Genomic DNA, 18,405 nt, shown 5'->3' on the forward strand with positions numbered 1-18,405 from the left:
CTCGGCCTCTGGTTCGGCTGCCGCGCCGCCCGGGCGCGCCCGCGGCATCAGGTGGGTCCGCCGGGCGGGTGGCCGGGTGAGGGGTGCGCGCGGGCCTCCTGCGCCCCGTCGGCGCTCAAGCGAGGTCGCGGGCGTCATGCGCACCGGCTCCTGCCCCGGCTTCCCTCTGGCCCAGGAGGGGGCTGGAGACCGAATCCAGAGGGGAGCGGCGGAGTGACGGGAGCTTACCGGCCTGGGGTTCCTCAGAAGTGGCTGCTCTGTGCGACTCCGCTGTGCTATCACAGACAGCCTCTAAAGCCTCCCCAGGCCTCCATCTCCTCATCTGTGGCGCCAAGGGTCTGGACTCGCCGCTGGCCGAGGAGCCCTGCTGAGCGCGGTGGACAGGAGGGCTGCGATCCCCACCCCTGCCCATTCTGCTGCTTGCCCTGGTGGGTACCTACTAGCCCCTCCAGTCCCAGCTGCTACCCTGGCCTGCGTTCATGCATTCATTCATTCTTACATCCCTGCAGTAAAAGTGTGATGATCACCCCTGCCAGCCACAGCCCTGTGCAGGATAGACCCTGCCCTTGCTGCTGGAGGTTCACAGTCTCCAGAAAAGGCTAGATTTCAAGTGAACGTTTGATTGTGGCACATGCTGGGGAGTTTGGTGGCGGGAAGTGATGGTGCTGGCTAGCACTCGCAGAGTGCTGACTGTGTGCTGGGCACTGAGCTAGACTCTATACCGGAATTAGCTCTCTGGATCCCCAGAACAGCTTTGTGAGTTTGTTCTATTAAGGACCCCATTTTGCATTTGAGGAAACTGAGGCACGGAGAGGTTCAGTGACTTGCCAAAGTGACAGATGTGTGTCTAAGCCCAAAGTCACTGTGTTCTCCATGGGTGGCAGTGGTCACAGAAGGGGATTCATGGATGCTTCACATGAGTGTTGTTACAGAAACGAATGGTGTGTGGAGATGGTGGGCATACAGCGGACATTTGATCCGTGTGGCGTAATCACTGTCTTGGGGCCTTGCTACTTTGACCTTGTTGAGGGCTGAGGTCCGATAGGATCTGAGATGAGGTGCGTGGTCTTGTTCCCTGAATTCCTGGCCCAGGTGAGAAGGAGACAAGTCCAGTAGATGGGAGTGGGGCTCTTTCATATTGCCGCTGACTTCCAGGGAGCGTGTTGCTGGAAAGGCGTGATAAAGCTTGAAGGCAACTAGTATAGTGTAAGATGCTTGTAGGTCAGTTTGAGGTTGTCACATCCCGCTGGTGGTTAAGGGACACTGAGAGACACTTGTGTGAAGAGGGAAGTAACAGGTGCACAACCTTTGCTGGGTGCCCTGTTCTGAGCTGAGTGTTTGTGGACTTTTGGTTCTCTATTCCCACCCCAAACCTCTGAGTCAGGGAGCTGTCATTATCCTCACTTTCCAGGGAAGGAAGTCAAGGCTCCCCAACTTTGTTCTTGGTCCAGGGTCACGTGATGAAGAAACAGTAGGGCTGGATTTCAACCCCAGTCTGTCCGAACCCCTAAATCGGAGCGTTTAGACATCTGCCACCTGGTGAGGTAGCAGCTGGTATCTGTCTTAGTCTCTTCGGACTGCTGCAAGGAAAATACCATAAACTGTGCGACTTATAAACTACAGAAGCTTCTTTCTCACGCTTCTGGAGGCCGGAAGTCCAAGATCAGGTGCCGGCACGGCTGGGTTCTGGTGAGGGCCCGCTTCCGGTTGCAGACTTCTCACTGTGTCCTTGGAGAGTAGAAGGGTTGGGGAATCTCTGGGACCTCTTGGTAAGGGCACTCAGCCCTTTCAGCCCTTTCCCCACTCCACCCTCAGGACCCAATCCCCTCTAAGGCCCCACTTCCAAATGCCATCACCTTGGAAGTTGGGATTTCAACCCAGGAACGGGGAGTGGGTCACACGCCTTCAGACCTCGACGGTGGCCCATTTCACAGCTGAGTCAGCTGGGGCTCACAGGGGTTAACCAAGCTATCTGAGATTGGGCCGCTGGTCAGTAAGGGCTGCACTAGTCCCGTTGAAGGTCATGATGGCTCAGCCATAGAGGGGGCTCTGGCTTCAGGGTTGGGCTGACAGGATTTCCTGATGATTTGGATGGGACCTTAGCAACAGCCTTCTTTCTAAGTGGACTTCTGTCCTCCTCTCTTCCCCAAGTCTCTTTTCCTAAAATGCACATCCAACAATTTGACTCCCTGGGTTAAAAGCCTCCAGGGACTCCTGGTTGCCTACAGATTATGTCCCATTTCCTAGCGTAAGGAAACGACACATAGCTGGTTGCCCTTCCCAGGGGCATCCAGCCGAACACGAGGTGCCGTGCGCCCCAGAATCTCCTTGCCCCCCTGATGCCTCTCCGCTTCTGAGCATCCGTCTGTCTGTCTGCCCGCTCACTGTTCGGGATGCAGAGACGCCCATCCAGGCTGGATGAGGTAATTCCTCCCTCGTGCACCCTGGGACCTCTGTTCTCCTCTGATCCACGTCACCAAGCTCATAACTGGGCATTGCACCACTTTCTTTTTGTTTCTTTTTTTCCTTTTGTTTTTATTTCATCATTAAAACGTTTTATTTGCATCGACGTTATACATACACATCAAGTATTCATTTACAGGCAGCAGTGCCCCACTCGCCACGTCCCAGAAGCTGACTTGTCCAGCTCTTTCTGCTGGCTTTTTGGTCATTTACTTCCCTTTTGTAAATAACCTGCTTACTTGGCTTTTCCCTGCATTTTTGGCTTTTGGCATAGCACTGTGGACTGGGGAGTGGTTCAGCTCTCTTTGGTTGTCCTTCATATGCACACCCACCCCAGCCACCGCCGCCTCCCCGCACCCCCCCGCCCCGTGTGGCCATCGGGCATTTTTGGTTAAACCAGTATTCAGTGTTTCCTTTCTTATGATTCTGTAAGCACTTTTCACTGTAATTCAAGGATCAGCTACGATTATGATTATTTTCCTTTTTGTCACTGCATTTTGTTTTCTCTAAAATTAATAGTTACCCGGGTTTTTTTTTTTCCCCTCCATTAGCTTATATTTTGTGTACTTACTCATTTAACGCTGGCCTCCCCTCCATTTCTATATGTTTTTTTCGAGACATTTGAACACATTAAGTATTTGATCAATTTTATCTTCTTGCAAAACACCTCTCCAGAAAACCTCTCACCTGCTCCAGGCTGAGTTGGTTGCTCTCTGGACCACTGCTACTCTCAGTTGGACCAGACCAGCAGCACCAACAACAGCCCCTGGGAGCCTGTTAGAAATGCTAATTCCTGGGGCACCTGGGTGGCACAGCGGTTAGGCGTCTGCCTTCGGCTCAGGGTGTGATCCCGGCATTATGGGATCGAGCCCCACATCAGGCTCCTCCGCTATGAGCCTGCTTCTTCCTCTCCCACTCCCCCTGCTTATGTTCTCTCTCTCGCTGGCTGTCTCTATCTCTGTCGAATAAATAAATAAAATCTTAAAAAAAAAAAAGAAAGAAATGCTAATTCCTGGGCCCCACCCCAGACGCACTGATGAGAATCTTTGCAGGTGGGGCCAGCAAGCTATGGTTAAGGAGCCCCTCCAGCAATGTGTTTGTTCTCCAGCTTCGAGAAGCAGCTGCTGTAGACTTTCGCTGTCACCAGTGGGACCTCACAGGGCCAGTCACACTGGAACTTTGTCTCCTCCCCGGCGTTGCATCCTCTTTCGGGGATCCCCTCCATTGTCTTTCTGGGATCCTTTCCTTATTCGGGTGGAGCACAGCCTCCAGGATCTTCCTGGGAAAGAGATGGAGGAGAGTGTTTTTGAGAACTTATGTGTCTGAAAGTATCTCTGCCCTTCCGTCTTTATTCTTAACTTGGTGAGAGTCATTAGGTCATAGAATTCCAGGTTGGAAATAATTTTCCCCCTGAATTTTGAAGGCATTTTTTCCATTGTCTTCCAACTGACATGGTTGAGGCGGAGGAATAGGATTTTGTTCTGATCCCTGATAACTTTGTTTTGTTCCCCTGTGGCATCTGGAAGCATCTCTTCTTTGTTCCCAGCATAGGAAGCACAAGGGGATTAGGGTTGGTGGCGGTCGATGGCCCTCCTTGGGCCGTGCATTCAGGAGGCCCTGTCAATGTGCAAACTCACTCTCTTGAGTTCCTGGAGGATTCTTTTCCTTTTGTATATTCTGTTGCTTCTTTTGGGAACTCGTCTCATGTTTTGGTTGAATTGGCCTTCCTTCTTTTCTGTTTTCCATCTCTTTGTCTTTTCATGCCCTTTTTGGAAGGCTTTTCTCGTAACACTTGTGTTGAGATGTTCACGTTTTTCATTTTCGAGCGTGCTGTTCTGTCCTCAGCGTGTCCTATGTTTATGTTGCCCTGTTCTTATTTTGTGGGTGTAACCTCTTCTCTTGGCTCTCTGAGGATATTATAATTGTTTATTTGTTTTAAGGTTTCTTTTCCCTATACACTGTCTGTTTCCAGCTTGCTTTTTCCTGTTTGTTTGGGGGTTTCTCTTTCATGTTAGAGTCTGTCCTCAAGTAACTGGTGACCCTTGGCTTCCTGGTTATTTTTAACTGGGGAGCAAAATAACGATGCTCCTCCGTGGGGTAGATGAGGTTTATCTCCTGGAGTCTCTACCGTAGGATGATCTGATTGGCTCCTTCCCTGCAGAACCCTTGTAGTGGTCATCCAGAGCCGCTAAACAAACCATCCCTAAATCCTTGGCTTCATCATCTGCTCCTCTCCCCTGTACCCCAGACTGGTGCAGCCACAAGGGCTTCCCTGGGCATGCTGTGCATGCTTCTGCCACAGGGCCTTTGCACTTGCTGTACCCTCTCTGGAAAGCTTGTCCCTGACATATCTGAATGGCTTGCTGTCTCACTTCCTTCATGTTTCTTCTCAAATTTCACCCTGCCCAAGAGACTCCCCCCTCCATTCTCCTGTCCTACATCCTTTTTCTCTCTGTCACTTACCACCACTGACTTACTACGTATTTATTTTTACATATTTATTTATATCTCTCTTTTGTCGCTGGAACATAAACTCCACGAAGGCAGGGGCTTGTTTATTTTGTGCTAATTTACTCCTTTCAAAGTGACTAGAATAAGCCTTAATGCTTAGTGTTGCTTCGTAACAGTTACTAAGTAACTCCATGACAAACCGGCCGTGTGTCTTCTGTATAAAGATTATATCTGTGAGCAGCCGGACGAAGGGCTTGATCAGGATCTCTGGCATAATGGGATTCAGAAAGAGTTGATCATTACGATCTATGGAATCACTGCGAACAGAGAATTAGCAAATCGGAAACATTGCTCCCAGGGGACACACGGGGCTAGAATTCTGCAAGACTGGCCACAACATCTCCGTTAACCGGCCAATACGTAGCCTTGTTTGATGTGTGTTTCTGTATAAAGACTCCCTATTTGATACATATTGTTGATGCATGAACAGTGAACACACAACTTCAATTATCCAACACACGTTTTCTCCACGAGACGCACCAGCCTTCTCGCCCCTGGGAACACTGCCCAGTACTTAGCCAACACTTAGGAGTCATTTTAACCAACTACATCAGCAACAGAGAGCACAGACAGGTGGGAGAAGAACGGCATTCACAGAACATGAAAGGGACACTGGTCTGCGGTAGGAGAGCTGACCCAGGAAGGCAGGGCATCACCTTGCTGGCTCTGTGTTGGACACGGCACGGCAGGCAGCTCGGATTTTCACCACTCCTCCCGCGCCCAGGAATGACCACAAAAGTACCACAAGTGTTGATTTGGGGGGTTACAAATAAATTTTGGCAAGTAAGCGAATTTACAAATACAGAAGCTACCAATACCAAGGATCAACCGTGGTTCATTTTACAAACCATTCTATAATGTGAGGGTACCTAAATATTTTCTTAAAATCATCTGATGGCATTATGGAAAGTAACAGGAAAATTACTATGTATGTGCCATTTCCCATGTTCAGCTGTTACCCCAGGGAGCTCACAGGCTACCAGGGGCCCCTAACCCAGAAGAACAATGGAGTGACCTTTGACCCAAGTGTAGCCTCCAGGTCCTGGGGACATCCTGAGGTGGGGAACGGGGGGCTCCTCAGAGAGCTGATGCCTGAACAGTCTCGAAGGCTGTGTGGCTGATCCTGGGCGGGGTGGGAGGTATGACACTACACGCAGAGAGCCAGGCAGAGACACAGAGATGAGCACACGTTGGGGGGGGGGGTTGATGGCTTGAGTCCCAGGAGCAGTGGACTGACCGGCTTCGATGTATTCTCCCCACCCCCACCTTTGGATTTTTAGAAAGACGACGCTCAGAGTCTGCTCAAGAATTTAGAGTCTAATGTACAGGACCCCTCGGAAACCGGCTCCCTGTCCAGGAGGAGGAGGAGAGAAGCCCAGACGTCGAAGGAGGAGGCTGTGGACGTAAGCTGAGTGTTTGGGTTTATCTCCCAAGTCGCATGTTGGGTGTCGCACGTCCCACCTGGCAGGGCAGATGCCACCCAGATGAGCCCCTGACACATTTCCTGTCCCAGTTATCTTCTTTTCTGCCGTATGATTCACCTGTGGCAAAATGCACAAATTTGAAGTTTACGGTTGGATAAGTGTATACATCCTTGTAACCAGTACCCCAATCTGGAAGCTTCCGTCACCCCAGAAACTTCTCCAGTGCCCCTTTCCGGTTTACCCTCCCGCATCTCTGCCCCCCCACCCCGCCCTGCCCCTCCCAGAAGTAGGAGGTGCTAGGATTCCCATCACCAGGGTGGTTTTGCTGTTCTAGAATTTCACGTCAGTGGGGTCGTGTGCTTGCTTATATCGGCATTGCCGCAACGTCCCGCTTTAGAGACTCACCGTGTTGCTGCACGTATCGATATTCTATCCCTTTCAATCGCTCAGTCCATTGCGGGGATATAGCACAGGGCGGGGTGTTTCCCGCGCTTGGCTCTTCCGAATAGGGCTTCTGTGAAGGTCTGCGTGTAAGTTTAGTTGTTTTCATTTTGTGTTATTTCTTTTAAGTGAGTGTTGACTAAATACCCAGGAGTGTGGGCTCTGGGCCTCTTGACGGACATGTTAAAGGTGGATTCTTCTTGGTCCTTCCTTTCTGGGCTTCTCCCTGTCCATCCTGAGCCTGCGTGTAGGGCATCTCTGTATGCGTGAGCTCCACGGAGAGAGAGGACGTTTCTTCCAAAGGTGTGCTATTTCTAGACACTTGCTCCTCCCTAGAAAGTACCATGGATCCTGGTCATTTAGCCTCAATTGCCCAAAGGTAAATATAGATATTTAGGTAGGTGGATAGGTAGGTAGACAGAGAGAGAGCTGGAGGGTTCCTGAGAAAGGGGAAAGGTTTTTTCCTGTTTTTGTTGTTGTTGTTGTTGTTGTTTTGTTGTTGTTGTTGTTTTAGCCCTTACCGAGTGCCAGGCGTTTTCCCAGGTGTCACTTTTGAGTGATATGAGCACTGGTGTGAATTACCCCCATGAATCTCTCTCAGCAGCCCCACAAGGTAGATCTTACTTATACTCCCTTCTCGAGGGTTTGGAGGCTGGCTTCCCTTACACAGTCTGGTGGAAAGATTAGCTGCCCTCGCCGGGCTGGCACAGGAAGCCAGAGCCAGAGCTGGAGTGAGCCCCTGGCACATAGGTGCTGTGTGTCCAGCCCGTGCTCCCTGCCTCTCTGTCCCCAAGTGCCTGTGTCTCCCTGTGCGTCTGCATGTGTGTGTATCGGGGCGGCTCTCTATAGGTCTCTCTCTCTCTCTCTCTCTCTCTCTCTCTCGTGTCTCCTCCGCGTGTGTCTGTGCGGCAGGTGGGTGTGTGATGTCTCTCTTTCCCTCATCTGTCTCCCTCTGTCCCTATCACCCTGTGTTATCAAAACCCTGCTCACAGCAATTAAAGCATACGGCTACACAAAAACATGTACACTGTGGTCTTAACAGTCCTCTTCGGCCAAAATGTGGAAACCCAAGTGTCCATCAGCTGATGAATAGCTCAACAGAATGTGTTCTAGCCATACAATGCAATACTCTTGGGCCATAAAAAGGAAAGAAGTCCTGAAACTCACTACAACATGAAGGGACCCTGAAATTTTACGCTAGCTGAAGGAAGCCAGTCCCAAAAGACCACATATTACAGGACTCCATTCATACGAAATGTCCACAGCAGGTGCACTGTTGGAGACAGAAAGTGGGCTGGTAGGTATGTGGGGAGGGGGTGAGAGAGGAGAGACAGAGGTGACCACTAACGGGTATGGGGTTTCTTTCTTAGATGGTAAAAGTGTTCTAAAACGGATTGTGGGAATAGTTGCACATATCTGTGAGCATACTGAAAATTAGTAAATTGCACCCTTCACATGTTTGAATTGCATGGATACAGCGCTGCTCACACAGCAGGTGGCCTTGGAGGTGGTGAAGACACACTGGCTCGGGGGCCTGGCGCCTGAATCCCAGGAACCCAGCCCTGTCACCTGTTTGCTGTGTGATGCTGGGCAAGAGACGACCTGTCTGAGCCTCCGGTTTCTCGGCTTCACGATGACAGTAATGATGCTGGCCCGAGGGTCACCCACCGGTTGACTCTGTGAACATTCCAACTAAAGGACAAGTGTTCGTTGGTGTTTCCAGGGGAGCCAAGTCCTTCTGCCTCCCCAGAAACCTCGCTCATGTTTTTACCTGGTAATGTTTTACCCGTTAACCATTTAGCGACGCCAGACAGTGCCCATGATCAAGCTAATCATTGCCAAGAGCCAAGTTAAAGAGCTGCCTGTTCCAGTGACTGGCTTGCCAGAAAGCCCTGCCTTCTGCAGACCGAGCTTGTCAGGGAGTGTTAGCCGGGCCTGGTTTTGACAGGGTGAGCTGAGCTCTAACTTCAACATCCCAGAATGCACGGGAAACCAAGGCATTTGTGGTTCGCGCCCCTCCTTGCCCAAACTATTTTGATAAATAGCTCACATCAAGTCAAAACCAAACAGAAGATTCCAGAAGGCTCTTCAGTGTGCCCTGGCACAGCCTTGGTTCTTTTCATCGCGTCCTTTTGCTCTGAAGGAGGGAGTGGGGAAGGCTCCTTCGTGGACGCCTCCGTGCACTCACTGAAAGAACGCCCCTACACCGATGAGCGAAAGGCCTTTTCTTTTCCTGCAATTACGCTTTCACCAATTCTCTGAATAATTGCATTGCTTCAGCTGAAGAAGTTTTACATGGTAGGCTCTCACTACAACCAATTTTCTGTATAATTGTATTGCTACGGTTGAGAAGATTATCAGAATTTGGTAGGCATCTAAACTTAATAAGGAAAGCTGTTAAAAAAAAACACACAACTGAAAACAGCAGAAGTCTGTTCATTCCTGGATTCTGTGTGCCAAGCACTTCCAGGTCCTCCATCCTGACAAACACCTTGACCGGCATGGTGCCAGTCCTCGGTCCTCGAGGGGCTTGCAGTCTGCAGGTGGATGGGCCGGAAGTGCATGGACATTCACAGGCTCCCCAGACAGCTGCAGTAACCCATCAGCTGAGCTTATGCTTCGATGTGCATCCTGGGTTCTGCTTCCAGACGTCCCAGGTGGACCCCAGCATCTCCATCCTGTGCTTCTAATTATGTTTTCCACATTAAGTGCAATTTTTGCTTTCTGTCTCCCCTGGAGGGTGGGGACCGTGTCTTCCTCTCATTTTCCACCCCTTCCATGCTGTGCTTTCTCTTCACCTCTGTTTGTAAGACTTTTAGAAAAGCACGGTGCCCTCTGCTTTCCTAGCTTCGCCTGAGCAGGTGTGTCTGCTGGAAAGCAGCCAGGTCCGGCTTCCCAGGCATCCGGCCTGTGCAGCCGCACAGGACCCGAGCTGAGTCGGGCCCCGCCTCTGGCTTCTGGACTCTGCAGTCCTGAGATTCTTAATCATATTTTAATCAGACGCACCTCCCCCTCTCCATTTTGTGTTGGGCTCCACACATTATATAACCTGTTCTGAAATCAGCCTTTTCGATCTCGCTGCTGTCTTTTGCTTTTGTACCCACACGGCTTCAAGCAGACATTGGGACTGGATGCTGGGGGCTGGGACAGGCCATGCTCTGCTCCCTCGGATCACAGGGAAGCCAGAAAGGGGTTGAAGCTGGCAGTGGTGGAGATTTCAGGTTTAAGAGATCATCCAATTGCCATATAGAGAATGCATTGGAAGGGGTTAACCTCCGAGCCTCGCTCTGTGAAACAGGAATGATGGAAATAGTACGGACCTCCCCAAGCTGGCTGTTGTGTGATAATTAAATGAGCAGGAGTGCATAAAGAGCCCAGCACACAGTAGGGGCTCCATGCATGACAGCACCCGGCTTGGAGTCTGTTTGTAGCCCTATGGTGGTGGCTCAGGCCAGCACATGGGTCCGAGTGACGTTTAGGAGTTTGCGCTGGTGGGATTGTGGTTGATTTTACACGGCAGGTTGGGTGTGGGAGCTACAGAGTATCTCAGGATCAGACCTGTGTTCCCGGAGCATGGTGAGGCCAGTCCAGGGATCCTCTCCACTGAACACCCACTTCCCGTTTAACTTCCTGGCTCTCACCCCCATTCTTATTTGCATGATGTTGAGGAAGACAGACAGATGACGGCTAAAGAGGAGGGACTCTGGAGCTGGGGAATCCGAGCTCAAATCCCAGTTCTGGCATTTATTAGCTGTGTGGCCTTGGGCTCACAGATTAACTGCTCTGTGTCACTCCCCCCCCGCCCCGCGGATATGGAGACAGTAGCCTCTGTGGCAGAGCCCTCGGAAGTAGAAGGAGGTGGCACGTGTCGGTGGTCTGACCCATTCTTGTCATCTAATCTGTCTTTGTGAGTCATAAAGTTACAGATGGAAATGACAAAGCCCAGCCCTCGCCATGTGGCTTCCATCCCCACCCCGCTCAGGAGGGTGTGGTGGTGAAACCCGCTCTGGAGACATCCCTGGGCCGTACTGCCGGCACGGTCAGGTGCAGGGTCAATGCCCACATCATGACAAAGCCATAAATCCTTCTGTATGCCCCATGGTAGGGCATCTCATCCCAAGTTGGCAACTGGAAATTGGTTGTTTGTTATAGAGCTCTTTGTTCAGGAAGGTGTAGTTGAGAAGTACTGAAGGAGATGCCGGTGCAGTGTTTGCCCGTCAGCCTGCTCAGAACCGGTAAGGAGAGATTTCTCGTGGTCTGGAGAGCGAGGCTTCTGACTGGTCTGCCTGTTCGCCATCATCCCTGCAGGTTGTTTCCAAAACATTTATTCAGCACCCACCTAGCCCCAGCAGGACAGAGACTCAGAAATGATGTGGGGATGTGGAACAGCCATGAAGAGGCCTGTCCTGCTGTGGTCAGAGAAGGCTCCCCTCAGAGGGGCTCCTTCCCACCATTCCTTAGAGCTGCCCGTTGCTTCACTTCTGTTCTGTTCCAGCTGCTTTGATGGGTGCTTTATCTATGCGGTCTTGGCGGGGGGGATATGGGACCTGTTTTCTGTCTGGGAAGATTGAGGCTCAGAGAAGTGAAAGGACTTGCCCAACTGCCTTTCATTTAAGGGTCTGATCCAGAGTTCTGTGTGAATATTGCCATATGGAAGTGTTTACTCCCTTGGCAATGCTAAAACAATTCTGTGTTTCCTTCTTTCTCTAAAAGGTGGGTCACATTTTTAGGAAAACTTGTTAATTATTATGTTATTTAAATACTTATTTCTCCCAAAACTGAAGACTTAGAATTAAATGAGGAATGTGCTATATAACGTCTGTCTGTCCATTCACCCATCCATTCATACATCTACCTTTCCTTCATCCTCCCATCCATGCCTCCTTCCATCCGTTTGTCCATCTGTCCATCCATCGATCTATCTCCTTATCTACCCATTCATCCATCCATCCATCTAACCACCCACCTGCCCATCCATTTTCTCATCCACCCATGTGTCCCCCCATCCATCCACACATTTGTCCATCTGTCTGTCCATCCATCTACCTCTCCATCTACCTATCCACTCATCCATCCATCCATCCATCCATCCATCCATCCATCCATCCATCCATCCACCTGCCCATCCATTTTCCTATCCATCCATCCATCCCTCCCTCCACCCTTTCACCCATCCTTCTAGCGAGTGAACACCTACTTGGATCTAAATGTGCCTGTTATGGTCCCTTCCTGAGGCCACCGTTACAAATGGGTTGTGGCATTGTGGTAACTCTTACTGGTTTATTCTTCACTGTATAGAAAGCACCCCATGCCATTTGTTCTTCTTTCCCAGGAATGTGAGCCGGCTTTCAACAGCAACATCACAGCATTTGCACTGAAGGCAAAAGTCATCTATCCCATCAATCAGAAGTTCCGGGTGAGAGTCTCCATCTCCATCTGAGAACAATTACTCAGTAATGTACTAGAGATTGGGGTAGGAGTAGGCAGATGAAATGTGTGAGTTTTGGTCCTGTCTGAGGGTTTTATGGCGAGTCATTTTAATAGGGATAATGTCGAGGCTCTGTGATGGTGCAAAACTTTAGGATGAATCCACTTTAGGACAGCGATGTCAGGGACAGGGTATAGCAAGGTATCCCCAGGAACAGCGGGTGACAGCACAGGTGGGCGGCGTCCTGCCGTTCTAATACAAACGCTGGCACTGACATAGGCACTAGCATTGTTCCTCGTTCACAGGTCGACTTACTGAACACGTCCTGTGGGGCTGGCACAATGCGAAGCATTCCTCATGTGTTAGGCATTCCATATAGAGTAAATCATACAGTTATTGCCTCTTCATGCATAAGGAAACTTGGGCCCAGAGAGGCTAATGACCTGCCCGAGGCCACCTGGCTGCAGGTCTTACACCTGAAGCCAGGAATTCACACCTGTGTTAAGGAGTTTTGCAGACAGCAGCAGATCCCACAGTGTTTCCAGGGACCATTGGCCTGTGAGACTGTCTATGAAAGAAAGAATCCCTGGTCCAGCACTTGAGGGAAGTGCAGGCCGCACTCCTGATCGTAAAGAGGACGGGCTCTGGCGTCAGACGGATGCCTTCCTAACTCCCATCTCGACCGTTTTCTGTGGGCCATTTCCTGACTCGGTCTCTGTTTCTTCATCTGGAAATGGGGGCGATGGGCCCTCCTGCCTCCCCCAGTTGCTTGAGGGTCAAATGGGATAATAGACATAGGTCTTAGCATAGCGTGTGACGTCTGAGCACTCAGTATTTGTTTGGGTTTCTTCAATGATTATTTGGTTTTGAAGACAGCCGGAGCCAGGCTCTGCAAATTTCGGCACCAAAGAAATGATTTCACCTCACTTAACACAAACTTTCCCAAATTAATTTTCCTGTGGAACCCTTACTTATGGGGGGCAATAACTGGAACTGTTCCCAGGAACACACATTGGGAACTGCTCCCTGCACTTAGCTATCTGGTGGGTGGTTGAAAGGGCAAAACTGCCAGAGCAGGGGCATGCATGATTCGTCATCCACAGCCCTTGCCAGGCAGGGTGCTGGTGGGCACTGGGATTATCCAGTGGTCAGGACATCATCGTCCTCAACCTGGAGGCCCTCACGGTCTGGGCAGAGATAGTAGATGGTGTGTGAGCCCAGGCAAGACAGAAATGACCAGAAGCCTGCGGAACCCCACGTGGGCTGGGAAGGAGGACTCTGGGTCTGTGTCTGGAGGTAGGGATGCTTCTGCCCAGCAGACAGTGAGTGAGGGCTGTTTCAGGGAGGGGGACCAGAGTCTGCAAAGGCCCAGAAGTATGAAATGACAAGGGACGTTTGGAGCTGGCAGCCAGCTCAGGACTACTTGGGCAGGCACATCTTGGAGCAGCAGGACAGGCTGTACAGAGGTGGCCATGGACATCTGTCGAGCCCTCCAGCCATGCCAGGCACTCGAATGTCCCCTCATGAGGTCATGGCAGTGCCTGGGGCTTGAGTTCCTTGATAAGGAGCTTTGGGCCTATCCAAGGGCAGTGGGGAGCCACCTCAAAGGCCTGGGGACGGGAGGGTAATGCCCAGGTCAGCGTAGGTGGGGAAGAGTTAGGTGGTCAGCGGGTTAGTGGACAGAGCACACCCAGGGGTCTGAGCCAGTGGCAGGAGAGATGGGGGGCAGGCAGACTGCTGTGGTGGAGGTCAGAGTTGGCAGCCGGGTGTGGGGTGCAGGGGAGCCACTGAGGAACAGACCCAGGCTAACAGCTAAGGGGTAGGAGCCTGTTGCAGAGGTTCTGGCCTCCTGGGGACAAGAGCCATGACATGGGTCCCTGGGGCGTGGGCAGAAGCTCTACCTGTTCACGCCTCCCCTCCCAGCTGGCCCCCACCTGGCCTTCCTGGGACCGCTGGCTTGTACCACTGGTGGACTTATTGAAGCTGTTCATGCGGGCTGAGTGTGCTTTCTGTCCCTCCACCCCAGCCACTGGCCGACGGTTCCTCCAACCCTTCTCTGCACGAAAACTTAAAGCAGGCTGTTTTGCCAAACCAGCCGGTGGAGGCTTCCCCCTCCAGCAGCCTGGGGAGCCTGAGCCAGGCCGACAAGGAGGACTGCAGCTCCTCGTCCAGCATCCACTCGGCCACCAGCTACGACAGGTTCTTGAGCCGCACCTTCGTCCGGGCCAACAGCTTCCCCGAGGCGCTGATCTGTGAGAGGTAAGGAGGGAGAGGCCTGGGGAAGCTGATCAATGGACCATGTCACTGTTAGTGTTGGGAATGGAGGCCCAGAGAGGTTAAGCAAGTCAGCCGTGGACACATAGCCACTCAGTGTCCAAGCTGGAGCTCCCCAGCCACTATGTGGTGTTGACCACCGTGGGGGTTACGGAGTCAGGCCTGAGCCCTGGGAGAGACCTGTTAGGGGGCCTCATTGAATCACTGATGTGCCCTGGGCTCTGCATAACGGCACCTAGCATGGATGAGGGGCCTTCTGTGTACCAGGCAGAGTGCTGAGCACTTTGCAGGGATTAATTATCTCATGAGTACGACCAGATCTGTCTTCCTCACTGCTGTGTCCCCACTGCACAGTGGGAGCCTGGGACAGGTTCAGTTGACAGTTGAATAAAAATTAATCAATTAGTGGATTAATTCCTCTTGACGACCCTATGCAGTGGGTGGTATTACTGTCCTCAGGTTACAAAGAATAAAAGACAGAGAGGCTGAGTAGCTTGCTTAAGGTCACACAGCAGGTGAGGGATGGAGCTGGGTTTGACCTTATCTCCAAAGCCCTGCTCCGAATCACCAAACCACTCAGCGAACAGGAGAGGCCCAAGACACTGAGTCAGCATTTCTGTGGGTCAGTCCTCAGACCTCTCTGCTCCGTGAAGTTCAGTGAGTCCAAGTGGCCCTGCCTCAGTGAGATGAACTGGGCCCGACCTCGGCTCAGGACTATGGAAGGAGAGGGACCAGACGCTGAGCTCAGTGCTGACCTGGACGCTGGCGTGGCCCGCTCACTGGGAAGAGCTGTTGATGAGCTTTGGGACTTAGTGGACTTGTCACAGTTTGGGTGGGGGCGTGGCCATTCAAAGTGCATTTGCCTGGGCTGGACAGATGGTCCTATTCGCCCTGCCACTTACCCGCCCCGTGACCGTGTAACCGCTGCTTGACTTCCTAAGTCCATTTCCCCATCTGTGAAATGGGCATGAGAACGTCTGCCTGCTGGGGCAGAGGAGAGGTGACACATGACAGACATTCCCATGCCGGGAAGGGTGTGATCCCTCTTTTCTCCCACCTCCGACTCTTGCTGCCTCCTGTCCTCCATGTCTCGGGCAGCTGCTCCCTTCTGGTCACAAGTGAGCCTGAAATAGTTCCCTTGATTCCTTCGTATAAACCTGGGGCAGCTGTTCCGCATCCCTGCACGCTGCAGAATTTAAAATCTGGAGTCAGGATGCACCAAGGCTGGTATGAGCAGGGACGCGCTAACTCCCTGAAACCCCACTCCCCATCTCAGATACCCAGTGGCTTTCTGTTTCTCTTTCCACTTTTCAGCGTGGACCTTGACTTGTGTATGTATCACCTTCACTTAAAAGATCTGCTGCGTTTGGACACGGCGCTGAGGCGGGAGGAGCACGTGGTAGGTGGCGGGGTGGGCTGCTCTCCCTTTCCCGGGTCCTGAACGCGGCTCTCTGCAGCCACGTGCGTGCCCTCCAGGGGTGGCTGCTGGTGACAGTGCAGCCACCGCAACAGGAAGGGACAGAAGCATTTGTGCCTGCTGATGGGGCACAGGCTCTCCTTTACTGAGAGCTATGGGGTGAGGCAGACAGATGAGAGCCTCCTCCCACGGGGTCACCTCCTGGTGCAGACACGTAAAAGGTATTGGAAGGAGAACAGCATTTTAATTTTTAATTTAAATTCAATTTAATTAACATGTAGTGGATTATTAGTTTCAGATGTAGAGTTCAGTGATTCATCAGTTGCATGTAACGCCCAGTGCTCATGACATCACGTGCCCTCCTTAATGTCCGTCACCCAGTTACCCCTTCCCTGCACCCACCTCCCCTCCAGTAACCCTCACTTTGTTTCCTAGAGTTAAGTCTCTTATGGTTTGTCTCCATCTCTGTTTTCATCTTATTTTCCCTTCCCTTCCCCTGTGCTCTTCTGTTTTGTTTCTCAAGTTCCACATACAAGTGAAACCATATAATTGTCTTTCTCTGACTTATTTCACTTCTTGGCATAATCCCCTCCAGTTCCATCCATGTCAGTGTAAATGGTGGGTAATCATCCTTTGTGATGGCTGAGTAATGTTCCATTGTATACATGGACCACATCTTCTTTATCCATTCATCCGTTGTGGACATTTGGGCTCTTTCCATAGTTTGGCTATCGTGGACATTGCTGCTGTGAACAGTGGGGTGCAGGTGCCCTTTGGATCACTACATCTGTGTCTGTGGGGTAGACACCCAGTAGTGCGGTTGCTGGGTCACAGGGCAGCTCTGGTTTTAACGTCTTGAGGACCCTCCACACTGTCTTCCCGAGTGTCTGCCCCAGCCTGCATTCCCGCCAGCAGTGCGAGAGGGCTCCCCTCTCTCCTCATCCTCACCAGCATTTCTAAAGGAATGATAATAGTGACGACAGTGTTTATGAGCCTGACTTCGGTGACTGCTCACTGTGTACTGGGCCCGGGACGTGTCACACCGGCGGTTAGCCTTGAACCTCACCACAACCTGGAGGGGTGGGTGTGTTATTACTCCAAATTAGGGATGAGGAAACGGCAATGCAGAGAGGAGGACTCGTCCAGTGTCGTAAAGCCCTAAGTTGGAGCTGAGATGGGAAGTCTGGTGCCTTTTCGTAGGCGTGCTTTCTCTGATGGATGGAGGAGCAGTCGGAGCCACCGAGAGCAGCAGAGCAGCAGAACGAGGCTCGTCTCTGCTGGACACACACAGGCTCCAAGGGCATCAATGCTGGGCCGACATGGCGAGGAAGCCAGACAGAATCGTCCCACCGCAGCTGTGGAACCCCCGGGCAGGGCTGGCCAGGCCTTGAGGCCACAGAGCTTCAAAAGAGGAGTTATTTCTCCTGAACTATTGAATGAGGGATGAGTCCTGCAGCAGGGAAGCCTGTTGGAAAGAGAAAGGGAGAGGGGTCGACGGAGAGAGTGACAGAGACGCAGACAGACATGCCCACGGGGTGCTTCATTGTACACTGGGAAAATATAAACATGAAGTTGCAGACGCAGTAGAAAGAAACTGGGGCTCTGTGAGAGCAGGGTGGGCCTCGTAAACAGGGGCCCGTACTGGAAACCAGAAATCATAGCAGGACTCCAAAAATAGAGCCTGTTCGGGCGGTCCCACGGTCCCTGTGGAGCCTGTGGCCTTGACGCCATGGCCCACGTTCAGCAGCAGCCTGCTCTCATTCAGCCACACCCTGTCCCACTAGCAGGCAGGTGGCCCTGGAGATCCAAAGGCTCTGTGCTCCCTGGACGGTCGACTGTGTCTGTGCTCAGAGCCCCATCCAGCTGGCGAGTGACATGGCGATGGCCACCTCGCCCCCAGAGCAGCCAGCAGAGGCCCGCGGGGAAGCAGCCTGGTGTCATGGAGAAAGCATCTGCCGTCACTCATCTGCGTGTCTTATCCGTGGGCAGCCTCTCCTCTCTGCCCGGCACAGTGCCAGGGACAGCCCCCATCTGTGTGGAGCCCACTCTCGGGGCGGGGGGATGGCAGTGACCCCTACAAATGCACATGGCAAACCGTATGGTGTGGTGAGTGTGTGTAAGGGGGGGACTGAGTGAGTGTGGGGGAGATGGCCAGGCTTCCCTGGAGGGAGACACGTCAGCGGGAAGCTGGGGAAGGAGCCCTAGGCTAGGAGTCAGAGACTTGGGCTCTGGTCCACCCTCCCACACGGACGAGCTGTGTGACCTCAGGGAAGTCACTTCCCCTCTCTGGGCCACTTTAGGAAAGGTATAAAGATAATGTTTTTCAGCTCTTAACCCATCAAATTATAGGAAGTGAAGCTGTCCTGCTTTGAAGGGTCTCTGTAGGCAGAACTCCAGGCTCTGCGGGGCTGTGTGACCAGCATCATCACAACCCCACTTGTGAAGCA

General features: G+C 52.0%; 1 protein-coding gene across 1 annotated transcript in view; it reads left to right on the forward strand.

Moving 5' to 3' along the window:
- EVC (EvC ciliary complex subunit 1) overlaps positions 1-18,405 on the forward strand; it is a gene marked incomplete at its 5' end in the record, with an annotated part of 62,156 nt that continues 43,751 nt past the window's right edge. Inside the window, 5 exons of the mRNA XM_034670977.1 lie at positions 1-51; positions 6,255-6,377; positions 12,172-12,255; positions 14,294-14,526; positions 15,856-15,940. Coding sequence (XP_034526868.1) covers positions 1-51; positions 6,255-6,377; positions 12,172-12,255; positions 14,294-14,526; positions 15,856-15,940 — 576 coding nt within the window. The remainder of the gene's footprint in view (positions 52-6,254; positions 6,378-12,171; positions 12,256-14,293; positions 14,527-15,855; positions 15,941-18,405) is intronic.

Source organism: Ailuropoda melanoleuca, chromosome 11, assembly GCF_002007445.2.
Source record: "Ailuropoda melanoleuca isolate Jingjing chromosome 11, ASM200744v2, whole genome shotgun sequence".
In the NCBI taxonomy this organism is placed as follows: Eukaryota; Metazoa; Chordata; class Mammalia; order Carnivora; family Ursidae; genus Ailuropoda; species Ailuropoda melanoleuca.